The 19,716-nt window shown below is 45.6% G+C and overlaps 1 protein-coding gene across 1 annotated transcript; it reads right to left on the bottom strand.

Moving 5' to 3' along the window:
- Positions 1 to 4,592: 4,592 nt before the first annotated feature.
- GM2A (ganglioside GM2 activator) lies at positions 4,593 to 18,753 on the bottom strand. The gene is made up of 4 exons (XM_004453466.5): positions 18,404 to 18,753; positions 12,607 to 12,759; positions 6,596 to 6,778; positions 4,593 to 6,262 (listed from the first exon to the last, which is right to left on the bottom strand). Exons 1-4 carry the CDS (start codon positions 18,491 to 18,493, stop codon positions 6,107 to 6,109), a joined length of 582 nt encoding a protein of 193 aa, XP_004453523.1. The 5' UTR covers positions 18,494 to 18,753; the 3' UTR covers positions 4,593 to 6,106.
- Between the last annotated feature and the right edge of the window lie 963 nt (positions 18,754 to 19,716).

The following is a 19,716-nucleotide window of genomic DNA, read 5'->3' as shown; positions in this document are numbered from 1 at the left end:
GGAAATAACAGATTACAGGTCCCAGGTATACTGGGGGTTGGTCCAGGCAGAGAGAGGAAAAAGGTGGTTTTGCCTCTGGGCTTGCTTTTTAAAACCATTAATTATCCCTCCCGCTTACTAATGTTTGGGGGAGGGGTCCCAGTTGTTTGCTGTTCTGATTGATTACCCCGCCTGCCAATTCCCCTGGGGTCGGGGGAGGGCCTATGATAAAGCTCCTTGAGAATATCTGGGGCTTTTTCTTGATCTCAGATGATCAAAGAAAACTCCCACGGGTTCTTCCAGCACTTTCTGGTGGGGATGTCTTACCCTCAGAGGATTTCCAGGTGGAATTCCCTGGCCACATGTTTCGCAGCCGTGTTTTTCTGCCAGGTTTTAGATGCGTCCTTTCATTCCATAAACGAGTCTGCCTCACTTTTTCAGGCATAGGAGCCAGTTCAGATTCCGCAGTGCATTTAGTCATCACACCTCTTCGTTTCTTCCAGTCTGCGACTTGCTCTGTCTGTCATTCATGACCTTGACACTTGAAAACATCACTGGCCTGTTATTTTGTAGAGACCCTCTCAATTTGGGTTTGTCTGATTTTTTTCTCATGATTAGATTGAGTTTATACATTTTTTGGCAAGATTACTACAGAAGTGGCATTGTGCCCTTGCTAGTGCCTCATACTGAGAGGTACACAATGCTGATTTGTCTTATTACTGGTGAGGTTAATTTTCATTACTTGGTGAAGGGGTGTCTGCCAGTGTTCTCCACCATAAAGTGAAACTCTTTCCCTTTGTAATTAAGTATCTTGCGAGGAGATATTTTGAAGCCATGCGAAATCCTCTTTCTCATCATACTTTCACACACTAATTTTAGAATTGAGATGTTTCCATCTGCAACAATTACTATGGAGTTCACCTAAGGGCAACTTTTATATTATTTTATTATTCTTTTTTACATTTAATTGAGATTCTACGGTAAATTCAATGAATTATATGCCATCGCTACTATTGTTTTGTTGCTCAAATTGTCCAAGTTTTGGTCATTGGTAGCTCCTCCAAGTTGGCTTCCATGTCCTTTTGGCATGGCCCATCCTCTCATTATCCATTATTTTCATTATTATTATTATTATTTTCATTATTTTCTCAATCCTACTATATACATAAAGTGGTTTCAGAATTGCTAACACCCACTACTGGGGACTGTGGAAACAATTACTAACTAGAGTATAATACTTGAGTGTTTATATTCTTTTGAAATAGTTATTTCATTTCTTATTGTTTGCATTCAATTTTGACTTCCTCCCATATTGCTTTTAATTATTTTGGGGGTATGAGAAACATTACTGTGGTTCTGAAAGGACCCTTACAGATTCCCTGGTTCTTTGCCTAGTACAGAGACTAGAAGTCAACACCAAGTTTGATCGATCAAGGGAAAGAGCTTTATTAAGCCGGGGGGGGGGGAGGGGGGGTGGGGGTGGGCAGAAAGTAAGGTTTGCACTTACCCCCTTGAACAATGGGAGAAGCAGCGTTACATTGTCTTGTGCTAGGGAAGGGCTTGGTGGTTTGGGAGGAAATATGGAGAGGCAGAGGTTTTTGTAGATGAGGTCTTAACTGTCCATGCTCTCCTCCCTGCTTTAACATGTTCTAACATACCTGACCGTGGTACTGAGCATGCACTAAAAGCTGGCAAGTCCCAGTCTGCTATTGACTAAGTTCTGTAGTCAGTTACCGACCACAGTTATCACCCGTACTCTTCCTTGACTGGCTGTTTCCTGAGTGGGTTATGAGCAGGAGAGGACAGGATACAGGTGGGTAGGGTCTGGTACCCCAAGATCATCCTTACAAAGGAATTGGCAGGGCTTTCTCACAGGGAGGGTGGGGACCCCTTTAGTTCTAAGACACAACCATTCAAAAAGACACACTCAGGGAAGCGGACTTGGCCCCATGGACAGGGCGTCCGTCTACCACATGGGAGGTCCGTGGTTCAAATCCCGGGCCTCCTTGACTCGTGTGGAGCTGGCCATGCGCAGTGCTGATGCAGCAAGGAGTGCCGTGCCACGCAGGGGTGTCCCCCGCAGGGGAGCCGCATGCGCAAGGAGTGCGCCCTGTAAGGAGAGCCACCCAGCATGAAAGAAAGTGCAGCCTGCCCAGGAATGGCGCCACACACACAGAGAGCTGACACAACAAGCTGACGCAACAAAAAGAAACACATTTTCCCGGTGCTGCTGATAAGGATAGAAATGGTCACAGGAGAACATGCAGCGAGTAGACACAGAAAGCAGACAAATGGGGGGAGAACAGGGGAATATGGGGAAATAAATAAAAAATAAATCTTAAAAAAAAAAAAAGACACACTCAGAAAGTGTCCCACCCCATCATCGTTTTTGCCCTATTATCATTTTGCCTTTCTCTCCACCCCCTGTAGAAAACTAATTGCATTTGTTTCTGGCTAATATTTCCTTTATTTATTTTTCCACAAATGAGCAGAAACATGTATGTTATCTCTATCCCTTTTATTCTTACATGAAAAGTAACACATTATACCTTCTTGCACCTTACTTTTATTTGCTTAAAAATATACCCTGGAAACAACTCCATTTCAATTCATAGAGATATTTCTCATTCTTTTGAACAGCTAAATAGCACTCCACTGTGTGAATGTGCCAGTTTATCCAGTCACTTACCTATACTGGCATTTAGGCTACTCCTAATAGTTTGCCATTACAAACAATGCAATAATGTATTATTGGAGGTGTACCTTCAGAGGAAATTCCAGAAGTGGAATGATGGGGTCAAATGGTGAATGCTTTTGTGGTTTTGTTACAAATTGACAAATTCATCTCCAGAAAGGTTGCACCAGTTGCATTCCTACCAACAAGTATGAGAGTGCCTGACTCCTACACACTTGCCTAAAAGAATGTGCCATCATGCTTATTTGTCACCAATTTGAGAGGTAAGAAATACTATCTTAGGATTGTTTTAACTTGCATTTCTATAATCAGGAATGAGTTTGACCTTTTTTTAAATTCCTGTTTAAGAGCCCGATTAAAATATGTTTGTGTGTGTATGCATGTGAGTTGTCAATTCATGTCTTTTCTCATTTTTCTATCAATTTTTGGTCCTTTAGTCCTTCAATTTTTAATTTATTATATATTACAAATATCAGCTACTTATCTATAAAAATTTTTTCTCCCAGTCTTTTAACTTTGTTTATGGTGCTTTCACCAAGCAATTTTTTAAAAATTTATGCAAATTTATCTATTGATTTATCAATTGCCTCTTCATTTTTCACCCATTTCCCCCCAATATTTGTATCATTTCATTTTCTTACATTTTAGATCTCTGATCCATTTGAAGACTATTCTTGCAAATGATGTAAATTATGGATCTAATTTCATCTTTTTCCCAATGGCTTCCCAGTCATCTCAGCACCTTAAAAAGTTCATCTTTCCCTGTGACTTGAAATGCCACCTTTAACATACTAAATTTCTACATGTGCTTGGGTCTATTTCTGAGCTTTAGTATGTTTCATGACCCCTCAAAGTTTTTCTTTCTCACTGTTTTCCTGGCCGTTCTTGAATGCCAATATATATTTTTGAATGAATGAAATGGAGTGGCCTGATTGCTCGGCATTTATCAAGTGTGTTAGTGTTTAAATTTGATGTGCATGATTGCAAAATAATAACATATGGGCTGAAACATTGAAACTGAGACTAAGATTGGAGTGTAATTTTTGATACAACTCCCTGGTCTTGTTCCTGGATGGCCAGACGGATATACATAATACCTGGAATTGCAAAATGACAGGATCACGAGACAAACTGCCAACACCTTGAGCATGGCAGAGGAACAGATAGAAGGAACCTGGGAACTTGTATCATTGAGACACCAGTTAACCAACAACTTGTTATATTGTCTTGTCTAAGTCACTTTTAGTTGAATTGTTACTTACAGTTACAAACATTGTAACTTTTGTAGGTACTATCCCATTGCAGGAGTGAATATATCTTCATAGTGAGAGACTATGTAAGACAAAAGTTCTCTTATAGAACTATATGTATGAGACCATTGTGTGCCCTCAAGGAAGAGAAGAAATATGCAAGTGATGTTAGAAGATGTGTCAACCCATCCACAACCCCTTCCAGTAGTGGCTAATCAAGGGACCTTGTAGGCAGCCATAGCTGACAGTGTCACTTCTATTCACAAGAGCTGATTGAACCTAGAGAAGCACTTAACCCAAGGGCTAGCATTTTATTCTAGGACATGTCATGACATGAAGATTAACCAGGCTAATCAGATTATGTTCCAGGATGTGAACCTGGAAACTTCTGTGAAAATAAGGCTAAAAGACCCAGTAAAAGGCTGGGGAGGCCATGATGTGATGGGAAAAACAGAACAGCAGCTAGAGGAGGCTGGATGGTGCTGGGGTAGGATGAACCAGAGGGTAACATGCAGCTCATGAAACAGGAGGAGCTAGTCCCTAGAACCGCCGCTGCTTACCTGTACCCCTGAAGCGAATCCTTTCTTCCTTCTGACAAAAACAGCCCACCACAATCTTCTGCAATCCTCTGAGATGTGATAAATGAAGGATGCAGCCAAGACAAAGAATTTTCAGCAGATTAAAAAGGTTTATTGTTATTCCAAATGTCAAATGAGCCCAGACCAGGGGCTGGTCCATAGTTTAGGACACAGCTGAAAGTTGTCATAGGATGACAGAACAAATGAACAAACCTAGATAGCCTCACATCAGAGTATAACCTCTGTCCACTGGATCCTTGCAGCTCAAAGCAGCTGCTAGGGGCACAGACTTCAGCATCTGCCCCACTTACCCTGACAGAGCTCCAAGTTTGGGGCAGGCAGCCCCGTGATCCTCACATGAGGCCACTTCTACTGCCCCTAGCACCAGAAGAGCCTTCTCCTTGGAGTGAGACATTATGAGAAACAGGGGGAGTCATCCTGAGACAGAAAGGACAAGGCATCCATGCTTTAGATAAGAGTTTGCAAAATTGCCATCCATGAACCAGATGTCCCCACTGGCAAGTCTGTTTGGCCCCTTTGGCCTGCAGTATTTAAAAAAATAATTAGTTGCTGATACTTAAAAATGGTCAGGTGTCATATAAAAGTCTGGATTTCTGGCTTCTCGAGGGGCAAAGACAGAAAATATTTGGCAATGCTGGGCCTGCATTTGCATGTGGCATTAATTGGCTATAGCTTGAGAGGAGCTGCCCCTACAGACTGGGCATGCCTTCTTCAACCTACCGCAATCTTCACTAGCCTAGGTTAACTCCCAACTCAAGACTGGGCATTTGTTGGAGCAGTGCATATGTGCTATTATTTTTTGTATAGTATAAGAAATCTTTGTTGTAGCCATGACTCTATCAAAAGAGAAAATGGAAGACACACATGGAATGCAACATATTTCTCATGGTCCTTGTCATTCATTTTTATCTCTTGCTTAGCCTTGTAGACACCTAACTTTGCAAACCCTATTTAACACATTAAGCATTCTTCAATACCTCCCTTAAGAGATCTCCTACCGACATGTGCCCAGCCTCTCCAGAATACTGCATGCCCCAGTGTTAGTTGGAAAAAACAGAAAAGAATACTAAATTAATCAAAGAAGCTGAGGAATATGCTATGATCAACTACTTTAGTCTCTCCATTGTAAAGGGGGTTGGAGTAAAAATTAATTATTAATACTCTCACTCTGATTTTAAGTCAGTGACAAAAATTTGTTTTAAAAAAAAATTAGTTATAAAGATATTTCAGGAAGCTACCACTGGGTCAGTCTGAACTTAGGATCTAAAACTCCATCCCTTGACTGTTTAGGAAATGAATGACGCTCTTAAGGAGAGCCATAGGGGTGGACAGGAGAGTAAAGCAGCCAGGCTGGTAGATGTCCCAGGCTACAGAGAACTGCCAAACTCAGCCTCCCTTAGGGTAGGGCTGTTCGCCCCAGCCTAAAATGTGGGCGGCACAAAATGATGTTCAGCAATGAGAGTGGAATCAGCACCTGAAGGGGTCTGAAGGGAGAAGAGTTGGAATTGGTCCTTGACATATGAGAGACCAAGGGAAAGCGACACCTTCTGCACAGGCTGTGCTCTGCTCTGGCCGTTGCCACGTTATCTCCCCTTGAGAGAAGCAGAGATCTTGAGGCAGCCCAGCCGCTTCCCGCCGCTGCTCAGGATGCCCTGGATGCGGTAGCTGCCTGTGGTGAGCCAGCTAGGCAGCTCCAGGTCAGGCATGGTGAAATCGCTCCTGGGCAGTGAGTAGGTGCCCTGTGGGAAAGCCAGCAGGCCATGGGTCAGCGGGAGCCTAGAGATGGGACCCTCCCCAGAGCCACCTCCAGGATGGCAGCCGTGACTGCCCCTCCCGTTTTCCTAAGAGCTACTCAAGATGTGACTCGTGGGATATTAGCAAAAGGGCCCTGGAGATCACAGCTGAGTCCAAGTCTCCCATTTCACAGATGGGTAAACTGAGGCCCTCAAAAGCCAAGTGATTCTGGGTGGGACACATCAACTTCCATCTGTAGGAAGAATGCAAGGAGCCTTCTCTCCAAACACTTCTTAACTTCAGTCACGGGGTAATGCCTTCCCTCCCCAAATACTTACTTCTTTGAAAGGACAGTGGCAGGGAAGCCCAAGGGTACGCAGGGGCTCCGGGCAGGGTTCCCCGGGTGGGATGATATTGACAAGCACTTCACAGAAGTCATTGTAGGTACAGCTGCCAATCTGCTCCACGCATGGGATCTTGACCCAGAAGCCAGCCACCTCCTTCTCCACAGTTAATTCCACCTGCACAGAAATCACAGGGGCAAACATGCCAGCACCTCTGCCTCTTCAAAAGGCCAGCATTTTCTTTTATCACAGATGGGATTGAACTGGATGGGGCCTTAGAGATCATCTGATCAAGGAGTTCTACTATTGTGCTATTTGCACCAATTTGTCCTTTCCTGTGCCCATGGCAGACAGTGATCATGTGTGGTTCCTGCCTCTCACTGAACTATGCACAGCCTTAGATTCCTTCAGGTAGCCACTACCCATTGACTGGAGGTGACTGACCCTCAAAACCTGCCTATCATGCAACTGCTAATCATGGCTTTGCTCCCTGGACTTTCCTTCTGAGTCCTGTCTTGATGCCAGAACACTTTTCCACACAAAACTTCAGACAGCTACTACCAACTGATTGGAGTTGGTCATCAAGAAGAAACCTATTGACTATTCTTGGATCATATTTTCTCTGGATAGCCATAGAAGACAAAATTAAGAACCATAGGAATTTGTAGGGAAATCACTTTGAGGTCAGTAAGCAGAAGATCTTTGGGACAGTCACAGCTTACAACAGACAACTACCTCAATCAAGAAGCGGTGGGGAAGCAGATGTAGCTCGGTGGTTGAGCACCTGCTTCCTATATACAGGGTCCTGGGTTCAATCCCTAGGACATGATTTTAAAAAAAAAGAGAGAGAGAGAGAGAAGTGGAGGACTTCCTGGACCCAGGTGGGGTACTCAGAGAGAAGCTGTATGAGAAGCTCTATATGCACTTCACACCTCCATGCTGTCACCATTCTGCTCCTGTTTGGAGGCTGGAACTGATCCAGGAGAAGGCTTCAAGACAGAAAGGCCCAGTAGTTCCTGGCACGTGCTAAGCATTCACTAAGCATTAGCTGTCATTAGAGCCAAGTGAGTTGTCCTTAGTACCATGTCTATATCCCATCAAAGGAATCGAGGAAAAACAGTAATGAAAGGGCTATACAGAAAGCTGGCTCTCAAGTACCTAATTCCTTGTGGATATTATAGCAAGAAACTATACTCTCAGGATCCCTTTCAGCTCTGACATTCCAGCATTTTCTGAATCCCTCAGCCCCCCAGGATGGCTTTATTTGGGGTTTTCTTTCTAAGAGACAAATTCTGGATGGGCCCTTATTCATCCAGAGCTTGCTGCTGCCCACAAATGTCAAGATATTGGCCACCTCCTTTCTGGCCCAGAGAGAAGGAAGAAGTGAGTAAACGCTGTATCCTGGACAAATTCAAATGGCTTCCTTCTCTGGCCACCTCCTACTCTGCTGACACACATACATCACCCCCGCCCCCAGCCATGCAGAGGTCCCTCCCGGCTCTTCCTCTCCCAGGTCAAACCTGTTTCAACCTTCTTACCCTTCAATCATTCCAGAGCCAGAGGGCCTAGGCTGGAATCCTAGTTCTGCATTCCTAGCACTGTGCACTCGGGCAAATGACTTCTCTCAGCCTCCACTGTCTCATCTCTCACTCACCAGGTCCAAGGTATTGAGTGAGACGATGCTTATAAAACACTTAGCACTTACCAAGAATCCTGAAATTGCCTTTTCCTGATTTCTGTCCTACCTTCTCCCTTAGCTGATACCTCTTCGTTGCTTCACCGATACCCCATCGAAAACAGTTGTGCAGGATATGCCCTGAACAAGTACACCCAGCCGAGGGGTCCAGTGGGAGCCAAACCCAGCCTGCGCTTTTCCAGCATTCACCCACCAAAAGGAGTGGTGCCCTTCTCATCTCCATTCCCACCCCCTTCCCCCAGGACTAGCCTTGCATAAGAGGCACTGGGTGAAAGTGTCCTGAGTCTAAGTCAACAAACAGATGGTTCTGAGGCAGCCGCCACACCTACCAGTCATGGAATTTGGGGGAATACAAACTATGGCCCTACTTCCCAGTCTGTTTTCAATCCACTTGCTAACACGGCTCAGAACATTCAGGCAGGCTGTGTAATAAGGTACCTGCACCAAGTCCTCTGTCCCAGGCTTCTGTAGCAATTCCATAGCAAGACCTAAACTCTTCTGTGGCACATCACTGACTCTACAACCTGCAGACAGAGGCACTGAGGTGGAGTGGAGTGCCTGCTCACGAGCCAGCAGACTGGGTCCCAGCCTTCCGTCAGCATGCACCTACTGGGGGACTACGGCAAGTCCCTTCCCTTCTCCTTTACAATCAGGCATCGGATCTTATGATCTCAGAGACCTACCGGTTCTGACATCCCTAGAGTCAAGGTTTCCCACAGGATGAACAAAATAACAGCTTCTCTTGGCCTCTAGCACAGGGCTGTGTACACAAAGGACTCTAGATGAAGACCACCCAACAGCAGCCAACTTGAAAGTTGACCATTTGATGGGAATGGGGAAGGAGTTATGGCTGTCACAAGCCTCAGGCAGGGGCATCGCAGCTAGATGAATATTAGGGGGAGAAGCCCCATCAGGACTGTAAGACATGTGCCTGAAAGTCCTAAGTGTATGTATGTGCCAAATACAGTGACAGTCTACAGTTCCTGAGGATGGGAAAACCAGAGCCCTAGCAGCTAGAGGTTGAGAGGGCTGGGCAGGGGGGACTTAGGAGGTATACCAAATCCCTGTGGAGCAAGCGGGAAGAGGCAAAGGGAGCTCCTGGGCAGGTGCCAGTCCTGCCATGGATCATGTAATCTGGGTCATCCAACTTCTAGAAACTGCAGGTGGGGTTAAATCCACCCAGTAAAGACCCTTCACTTCAGCAGAGGAAGTGACACCCCGAGTTGGGTTTCTGCCCCTACTGCTAACACGCCATGTAGACGAGGACCTTTCAGTCTCCCCTCTGATCTCAGTATAAGAAGGGGCTGAAGCCACTGACCTCAGGACACCTTCCAGGCTCCTATGGTGCCTGGGTCTGGGCAGCTCTCATAAGGGAGCCTATGTTGGGCAAGTGGAAAGTTCTGGAACTGAACCTGCAGCACTCCCCTGCAAACATAACCAAGCTCTAAGTCTATTGCCCCAACAGAAAGAGCATAAGAACAGAAATTACAAGATAATAACTAGCCACATGACAGGAAGCAAGTTGTCAGCAAAGTCCCTTATCTGTAAAAGGGGGCTAGTCATCCTTTCTCCCTTCACAAGTGGCCAGAGGTTCTCATTTAATACCTGATATGCATATACCCTGAGAAGATAAAAGAACTAAACCAAAAATAAATACCTAAGGAAATGTGGGGGAGGGGATGACAGCAGGCACATAAGGCCAATGTTTACAAAGCACAAGTGAGGGTAAAGGTAAAAGAGGTTAATTTGGCCCAAATCTGTGGCAATTAATAAAGTAATAGAAAAGGGGAGTAGGGAGAGGGATTCGTGTCAATGGCCGATGAAGAAACCCAGAAAAGCAGGCTGTGGGCTGAAGAGGGAGTTGGGCAGCTCTTGCCTTCCAAGTCCGCTTTAAAACCTCAGAGTTCTTGGCAACATCAGCAGCTTGCATGGCAACGGCAGGCCAGCAGGAGTGGTGAACACTGCAGCCTGCCTGCCAGAGAAGAGCCCTACGCTCTGGACTCTGCTGAGAAAACCAGAAGCATTTCCATGACCCCAGCAAATTAGCAGCGCAGTGTCCAGACACAGGGAAGGACTCCGTCCCACTCAGTCCCAGTCAGGGGGTGCAGGGCTTGACCCCCTATCACCTGAGGAAGAGCTGAAGGAAAGGGAATATCCTAGCCTGGAGAAGATGTGGGAGGAGGTGCAGGGGGAAGCAAGACCTGAGAGCTGTCTAATGATGAGGACTTGTGGCTGGACCAAAGACATCAGAGGAAAACATCGCATCACATTAATAACAGCAAACATGTACTGAGCACAGCCTGTGTGCCAGGCCCTGTGCAAACGCTTTCCATGCCATTAAATTGCTTATTCTCCCAAGAAACCTAGAAGGTAGGGGCTATGATTCAGCAAGGTCTAGGGAAGTTATAAGAACACAGATTCCAAATCAGAAACTTTTTAAAGAATCAAAACAAAGCTGGTACCAGAACAGATAAGACCAGGAACAGGCTGAAAGCTATAATGACACAGTAAGGTGGCAATTCCAACTAGTGAGGAAAAGACTACTTGACAAATGGCATTGCAATGGATATATAAAAAGCCTTTATGGTTTTCTAAGAAAACATGCCAACATCTCCCCCTCAATAGGCAATGGACAGGAACAAACTGGTTATTCTCAAAGTAAAATACAAAAGGCAAATAAACTTATGAACAGATGTTTAACCTTACTGGGGATGACCTAAAAGATTGTAAAGGTATTTTAGAAAACGTCCAATGTCAAAAAGAATGTGTGGGAGAGCAAATGTGGGTCATGCAGTTGGGTACCCACCTCCCACATGGGAGGTCCCAGGTTCAGTTCCCAGTGCCTCCTAAAGAAGATGAGCAGACACAATAAGCTGATGCAATGAGCTGACACAACGAGCAGGTAGCGGATTGGCTCAAGCTGTTGGGCACCTGTCTTTCACATGAGAGGTCCCAGGTTCCATCCCCAGTGCCTCCTAAAGAACATAAGCAGACAGTGAGTGGACACAATTAACAGAAACAACAAGAAGCCACAATGAGCAGACACTACAAGCAGACATGAGGGAGCCATCTTGGGGGGAAAAAAATGTATGGAAAAAGGCATATTTCACTGTTGCCAACGATATGTATCAAAAGACCTAAAAAGTCTGTACCTAAATAATCAAAAAAATATACAAAGACGCATGTAAAAAGGTATATAGAATTTTTAAAAATAAAAAAATCAAAGCCTTCAAAAAAAACTAAATAGGTAACGTGTTATATAAAAACTATCTAAGCTATGACAGATCCACAACAGTAATATGTGCTGCTTATGACCTATGGCTATGTAGATTATTGTCTGCATAAGAATGTGCAGCCCGGGGGAAAATCAAGAGCTGAATGCAAGCTGTATGCCCGCCTGGTCGAAGGAAGTGTTGAGTTTTTCTAATCTTGTTGTAATGGCATAAAATAAATTATATTTGGAGCCTTGTCAAAAAAGAGATTAGGTAGAGTTATACCAATTGCCATGGAAAGAGGCATAGAGTACAAGGCAAAAAAAGAGCAAGTTAGAATACCATAATAGCATATATGATATAATCCCTTTAGTATAAAGGTATAAATGTTTCCATGTGCATAAAAAATCAAAAGGATTTGCAAATAGCTAACAACGTCTATCTCTTGAGGACTTAGACTACAAGGGGACATTTACAATGAGCACTGATCATTTTCATATATATTATATCCATCAAGAATAAATATGTATGTTATATGTAACTGTTTAGAGGAAAGTTCCAAAGAATACACTACAAAAAGTTAAAAATGCTTTATCCCACAGAGCGGGTGTAGCTCAATGGTTGAGCACTTGCTTTGCACACACGAGGTCCCAAGTTCAATCCTCAGTACCTCCTAAAAAAAGTGTTTTTATCCCGTTATCATCAGAAGGTGTGAAATTTCAGGCAATCTCCTTTCCATTTTTTTTTCCTTTTTGACCACTTGTGCCTTCTAAAGTGACTATATATTACTTGCTAATTAATGTGTCTGTTTTATAATTAATACCAAGAACAAAACCAAATTGTCCAACCCGAGCTGTCAGTGGGGGCCGGGCCTTCACATCCAGCAGGTGTGGTGTATCAGTCACACGGGCCCTCGTCAGGAGTTGTTGAGGCTGACATCAGAGATTCCTTCCAATTCCGGGAACCTATGACTCTTCTCTGGGATTCCAGAATTCTAAAACGCTTCACAGATCCCTGAGCGCAAGTCCCAGTCCCCTGCTAGCTGGCCGGCGGCCCCTCTCCCCGCCACCACCCCATCCCTGCCCACCCTGGCTCACCTTCTGAGGAGAACTGAGTCGGACGCTGGTCTTGACGTCAGCACTCACAGTCAAATTCCCAGGAAAGATAATGGGGTCAGGTTCCACAGTCAGGCTTTTGACCACCGCAGGATCTCTTCCCTCATCACAGTTAGCCCAGGAGAAGCTACTGAACTGGGATGGCCAGGGTCAATCAGACAGCAAGAAAAGAAAAGAAAAATTGAGACAAGGAACTCACCCAGGTCAGAAGAATCCACCCAACAGCCTGCTAGCGGTGTGACACTGGACCGGGCACCTACCCTCTCTGGGCCTCAGTTTCCATATCTGTAAAGCTAGGACAGCACTTGTCCTGATCATTTTATAGGCAGGACTAAAATAAGACTCAAAAGACATAATTTCCCAAAAGTATTATAAACTATAAAGCACAATATAATACTTTTTTTTTTTTTTAATTCAAACAAGAACTTCAAAACAGGAGATTAACCTTACCTGCTTTTGGTGCTTTATCTGATCTCCCACCTCCCGGCTCCCCACTCCTCTCCAGCCTGCCAATCTTGCAGTCCCATTAGAGGATAAGTTCCTGGAGGATTCACCTTTGTAGCCCATGCCCTGGCCCTTATTTACATCATAGCCCATGTCCAATCCAGGGCCAAGAACCGTGGGAAACACAAAACACAGTGGGAAACATAAGAGCATCCAAAACCCTGCCCTCAAGGGGCATGTACTTAACACCAGAAGGGAACAGGATCCTCATGGAAAGGTCCCCAGTGGGTCCTTGTGGATGAATAATTCCTAATGAATGAACATTCCCAATCCTAGCCTATGCTTTCCTACTCCTGGGCCACTGCCTATGCCAAGCCCCTGCCTCAATTGCCTCCTTCCTTCTGCTGAGCCACTTCTGATCTTCCAACAGAGCCATCCCAAGGTCTTCGGATCCCACCACCATCTTGTCTAACCACTGTAACCACCCACTCCCCACTTCCTGGGCCCTGTCTGCATGTCCCGGGCTCTCTAACCCTTCCTGCCCTGTGCAGACTCTGCCCCCATAGTTGCACAAGTCCAAGGCCCCCGGAGGGTACCAACAAGAGACCCTCAGCACTCCCATCATCCACACCTTCTCTTAAAGGAAAACGAGCGATCCTACACTGCCACACTGGCCCTCATTTTCAACCCAATAACCAATGGAGTCAAGAGGGAATATCTAACCCAGGCTAGGCTAACAACTTCTCTGTCCCAGAGTTTCGAATTGAGACCCCGAGGCTGAGTCACCTAGAGAACCCGTCATTGTCATTAGGTCATAAGCTTTGTGGAGGGGCTGGAGCACCCAGAGGGTGAGCAAGCCAAACGTGGGAAAGGTCAAGAACTAAAGGGTCTGCTGGTCAAAAAAACAGGAAGCAGCTTGAGTTTCTCAACCCAGCCTATTTAGGGGCAATCCGGGGTAGCAGTGAAGGGCATGGCTTTGGAGACAGAGTAGATGAAGGCTTTAGCCAAGCAGGCCTGGTTGAAATGAGAGCTGAGCCACATTTAACGTGTGCTTCTTCTATAGGTAAATTACTCCTCGTGAGTCTCCGTTTCTACATCTTTTTTGAGGGTTGGGGTGGTGGGGATTCATAATTTATTAGACTAAAACTGTTCTCACTGAAAAATAATACCACTAGAAATAAAATAAAATGTCAGATATTTTCCCTTTAATGTGGGCAAAAATACAAAGTTTATCTGAAATAGAAATTCATTTTCATTCATAAAAAAGTGAGGAAAAATCTATTCTTTTCAGTGCACAAATTAAGTAGGAATTATAATGGTAATGTGAAGTATATGTTTAATTCTGGTGATGAAAGCTCAAAGAGATTCAAATAGAAAGTATATAGGAAAATACCTAAGAAAACAAAAAGCTTTTAAGTTTTGTTATTTTGCAATGATGTTAGGTTCTTTTGCTAACATTTTTAAAAATCTAGCCTTGTTTTATCAATATAAAGGTATTAAAATAATTACAATAGAATCTTTTACATTTAACTTAGAAAAACAATTTCACATTGATACACTCACAGCACTCAAGAATCACAGTCCAGAGGCGGGTAGTCTCCTTGAAACAGAAAGTTCTCCCTTTCTTTTTGTCACCTCCATTCCTTACATATAATCTTTATTTCACATCAATCTGACATGTAGATAAGAAAAACTTTTTTTTTTCCTTCTGGAGCTCATCAAGTAAATTTACTCAGTCTTCTTAATGTGTTTCTTTTTAACTTTATCTGAAGTATCAACTTTAGGTTTTGAGCTGGATGAATCGGTGCCATTGAAAGATGACTTAATTTCACTTTCCTTCTCACAAGATGAAAACTGGTGAACTCGTGCTTTAAAAAACAAAATTAAAAGAAAACGGAAACAAAAATAACTAAAACTAAAACTCGGTGCTGCCTGTCAAAGAGCATCTGACTCAGTATATCCTCCAAAGACGCAAAAGGCATAACAGAAATCTCTGTAAGCATCATGGTTATTTTTGTGATCACAAGAAAGATGGTATAAAGGAACATAAGATTACGCTTTGATACTGACAGATACTTGATGTGCTGGGACGTGAAGATAAGTGATCCCCACAGGGTCATCTTGGCAGAGTAGGACAATTTCAGTCATTCTTCAGTTTCTGGTTTTCAACAGCCTTTTACCAACAGTTCAAAATTAATGACAAAGCTACCACCTGCACTGGGCTGTTGCTTCATCACCATCAAGGACACCAGATAGTGGGCGATGTCAAAAAAGGGGAACACGGACATGCAGGACAAGGCAAGAGTCAGCTCATTGCACGCAGAGTCGGTGATGACCGACCACAGCGGCCGAGAGAGCCTCTACATCTTTAAATGAAAGCATTCATATCTTCCTCCCCGGGCTCTTCTGAGGCTGAGAGCCTGCCTGCACAGGAAGCTCGCAGCACAATGCCAGGAACTAAGAATGGGCTCGCTTGTAAATAACAGTCATTAGACATTTCAGGGACTTTCCAGCTTCTACTTCTTCACATTAGTTCCATGAGGTTCCTTGTATACCTACAGTAAACTTCTCCTTTACTTGAGTGTCTTGGAATGGGTTTCTGTTTCTTAGAATGACTAAGAAAGGCAGGGACAGAGACTGATTCACCCCTGCATTCCCCATGGCCTCTTACACAGGGCTGCTGCTAATAAATGTTTCCTTCAACATTCATTCCATGGATATTTATGGAGCAATGATTGCAGGCCCTGGGCTAAGCCCTGTGTCACTAGTGGTAAAAAATGAGACATGGTTCCTGACCTCCCTTGTGGAGCTTACAGTCTAATGTAAGTAAGAACTTCCTCAGCACAGAGGGTTAGGCATGCGAAACTGCAGAGAGAAGGCGTATTCCTGGCAGAGGAATGAGTGCAAAGGCCCTGAGGTAGGATCCTGGCCCGCTATGAGCCCAGTGGGCTAGATGTAGTGGACAAGGGACCCAAATGAGGTGGGAGCTTGGGCTCTGTCATTTACTACAGGAACTCACAGGTCATAATCAGGAGACTGGGTTTACTACAAGTGCAAAAGAACTCCCACTGAAGGAGGGTATCACAGTCTGATTTATGATTGCGAGTAGAAGGGAGTGGGACAAGATTGGAAGGGGGAGAGGACTCAGAAGGCCACTGTCAAATGAAAGAATGTCTGGAATTAAGAGCTGGGCTGGAGAGTAGGAGGGCCGTCCATTTTCTGGGGCTGCTTTCAGATTCCTAGGCAGCCTGATTCACAATGGTGAGCAGTTCTGGGCTGGGAGAAGTGTCCAGATACCTGGTTGGAGCTGAAGAATCCTCTCTTCTCTCTTAAACTCCCCTTCCCAGCAGGCCCTAAACCAGGCAGAACAAGGTGGTTTCAAGACAGCAGTACCTGACCAGAGGTCCCTGTGGCAAGGAATTCTGCAGCTAAATCCAGGTTCATCAGAGAAAGGAAGTGTGATTGATTAGCAATGACCACCAAGGGTTTGCCAACCCCAGCTTGAGCCAACACCCCATGTGGGAAGAGGCAGGATAAGGCTATGGAAGGGGAGATATGGGTATAAATCACAGACCTGGGTTAAAATCCTAGCTCAGTTGCTCTTACTAGCTGAAATCTTAAGTTAACCCCTTTGGGGCTTCAATTTCCTCACCTATTAAAGGGTCATAATAACACCTTCCTCGCAAAGCTATTGTGAAGGTAATAAGTTCATATGAAGAAAGTACATAACACAATGCCTCAAGACTGCCAAGGTCATGAGAAAATAAGAAAAGACTGAGAAGGTATCACAGGCCAAGGAAGACTGGCGAGACATGACAACTAAATGCAACGTGGTACCTGGGACGGGATCCTGGAACAGAAAGGACATTAATGGAATAACTCCTGAAATCCAAATATAGTCTGGAACTTAGTTAATAGTAATGTACTAAAGTTGGTTTTTTAGTTTTGACAAATATAGGATGGGAATATAAGAGTAACATTAGGGGAAACTGGGTGAGTATATAGAAACTCTGTACTATCCTGCAACCTTTCTGTAAATATAAAATTATTCCCAAATAAATTTATTAGAAAAAAGGTACAGGACATGGTATGTGCCCAACAAATGACAGTCATTATACAGTATCAGAATCTATTAAGCACCTACTATTTGCCCAAGACAGGACTGGACACTCTCCCCTGTCAGCCAATGCTCACCATGAACCAGAGTCACAAGACTGATTAATGTTGGGAGAGGAACTGGGACCCAGGCTTCCAGACTTTCCCACCCACAGGCCGCTGCCCCCCACTGCCCTCATCTGGCCCATGCCTCCGGGTCAGGGCTCTGAAGCTCAGGAGCCCAGAGGGCCTGAGTGACGGCAGGTGGGGCTGAAATCCCACCTGCACAGGGATGGAGGCTAAGGCTCCTATTCTCTCTGGCTCTCCAGTGAGGGGAGTGAACAGGCTCATGTCTCAGCGCCTCTCCAGCGCCAGGGTTGGCATCCATAGCCAAGACTTGGAGGAAGACAGGGATGACAGAGGACAAACTCGGAACCTCTACCTTACCTTCACCTCACAGCAGGCAGCCCTGGAGCCAAGAGAAACTTTCTCAGTCTACATTCTGGAATAAGGTTTGAGTCCTCCAGGCAAGCAAAACCAAAGGTCTTTGTTCCTTCAACAGGCAAAAGAGACTCCTTCCCCCCGGGGCAGCATGGGTGCCCAGCTCCCAGTTTATAGCATTTTGTTTGTTTAAGATTAAGAGCTGTTCCACTCATGAGAGCATTTCCCTTTGCAAAGCTTTTTGCATGGAGTGAAGGAGAAGTGAAGGGGGAAGCTTAGTGGGGGAGAGAGGGGACCTGCCCTCTCAGTGGCACACAAGGCAGGGGCGGCGGGTCTCAGGGCTGGACCTTTGTCGCCAGCTGGCCTTGAGGGCCTCTCAAAGCCACTCACTCCTCAAGGCCAGACACTGGATCGTCCCGCCAGGGAAGAGACGGCACCAGGCTTTATCAAGGGGGTGGCAGGTGTAAGCCCGGCTGGTCCTGGGCCTGGGGACAGCACCGTAGTTTTACAGTTATGTACAATTTCACTTGGGCGCTTGGAAAGAGGGCAGAGATTAACCCCTCCAAAAAAGTCTAGCGCATAAGAAGGCCTCAAAGCCTACCCTCATTGTTCAGATGGGGGAACTGGGAGCCAGAGAGAGAAAGAGAGCCACTCAGGGCCCCATAACTAGTAACTTTAGGAGGCTGTGCTGCCAAGAAAAAACCCTAGAAACTGGAGCGGCCACCCCTAACCCTATCCAGCTCCACACACCCCCAGCTGGATGCGGAGGCTGCAAGCCCCCTAATGTGGAGGCCCTCACCTGTTTCGACCGAAGGTGCGCAGGCACTGCAGGGCCGATGAGAAGAAAGCTCAGGGCGATCAGGAACGGAGCCTGCACCAGGGGGGCCATTGCGAACCGAGGGTCTGCGAGAGATTGCCTGCAAGCTCTGTGATAGCGGCGGTGCCTTTAAATGCCCGCCTGCATCGTTTATGCAAAGCTGAGCCGAGAACCACTTCCAGATTCGCCCCTCCCACCCCGGGGCGAGGTTTCCGGGAGGGGAGTGGAATGGCTGTCTCTCGGCCCCGCCCCCGACGCGTCCTCGTCCAGCCCTCCCTCCCGGCACGGGCGCCCAGCCCCTGTCTGTGGGGTTGGCGCGGGAACCGCGGCACAAAGGGGCAGGCAGAGCGAGGGCGGGCGGGGCGGCGGAGGGGCGGGGCTGAGCGAGGGCGGGGCTGGCCGGCGGAGGGGCGGGGCTGGCCGGCGGAGGGGCGGGGCTGAGCGAGGGCGGGGCTGAGCGAGGGCGGGGCTGGCCGGCGGAGGGGCGGGGCTGGCCGGCGGAGGGGCGGGGCTGTGGTGCGTGCGTCAAACCGGCAAAACCTGTCCCGGCACGCAGGTGCAGTGTTTTCGCGCCCAATCCCTTTTTGGCAAAAATGTCGCGCTACCTGCTGGTATTAGGCTTCCCTAATGTCCGCATTGCAAATCTTTGTGTCTCATGAATAATAATGATTGTTAATGATGACAACGACATTTAATAAGTGCTTTAATGCGTACTAAGTATGGTTAAGCACTTTGTATGCATTAGTTCTTTTAATTTTAACAACTATGAGGGAATCCTTTTTTTTTTTTTTTGCCCCATCTTATTAAGGAAACCGATGCCTAAGATCACATAGAGCATAAGGATTATAAGGTTTCCACTTGTACCTCCACCAGCCAAGATTTGTAGTTGAGGGTTGCTTTTAAAAAGTGACAGGCGAAACTGATGTAGTTCAAGCGGTTGAGAGCCAGCTTCCGACGTACGAGGTCCCGGAACTCCGGGTACCTCCCAAAAACAAAACAAACAACAAACAAACAAATGAAAAAAAACCAACTCGAGGTCCCGGGTTCAATGCCCGGCCCCGGTACTTCAAGGAAAAATATAATAATAACAGAGGTATTATTCCCGCAAATTACCACTAGACTAAATTCCACAGGGGGCAGGACTATGTATGACTCTTAGTCACTGCGGTACTTGACACACAATAGGCATTCAATAAATCTTTATTGATTAAATGCAAGCATGAGTACAATTAAACTTACCAAATGATCCTAAATAAGCTTTTATTTTGGAAAAAAAATAACTTATAGAAATGTGG

The sequence above is a fragment of the Dasypus novemcinctus genome, chromosome 2 (genome assembly GCF_030445035.2).
Source record: "Dasypus novemcinctus isolate mDasNov1 chromosome 2, mDasNov1.1.hap2, whole genome shotgun sequence".
Taxonomy (NCBI): Eukaryota; Metazoa; Chordata; class Mammalia; order Cingulata; family Dasypodidae; genus Dasypus; species Dasypus novemcinctus.
This window is presented reverse-complemented; position numbering and strand designations above follow the sequence as displayed.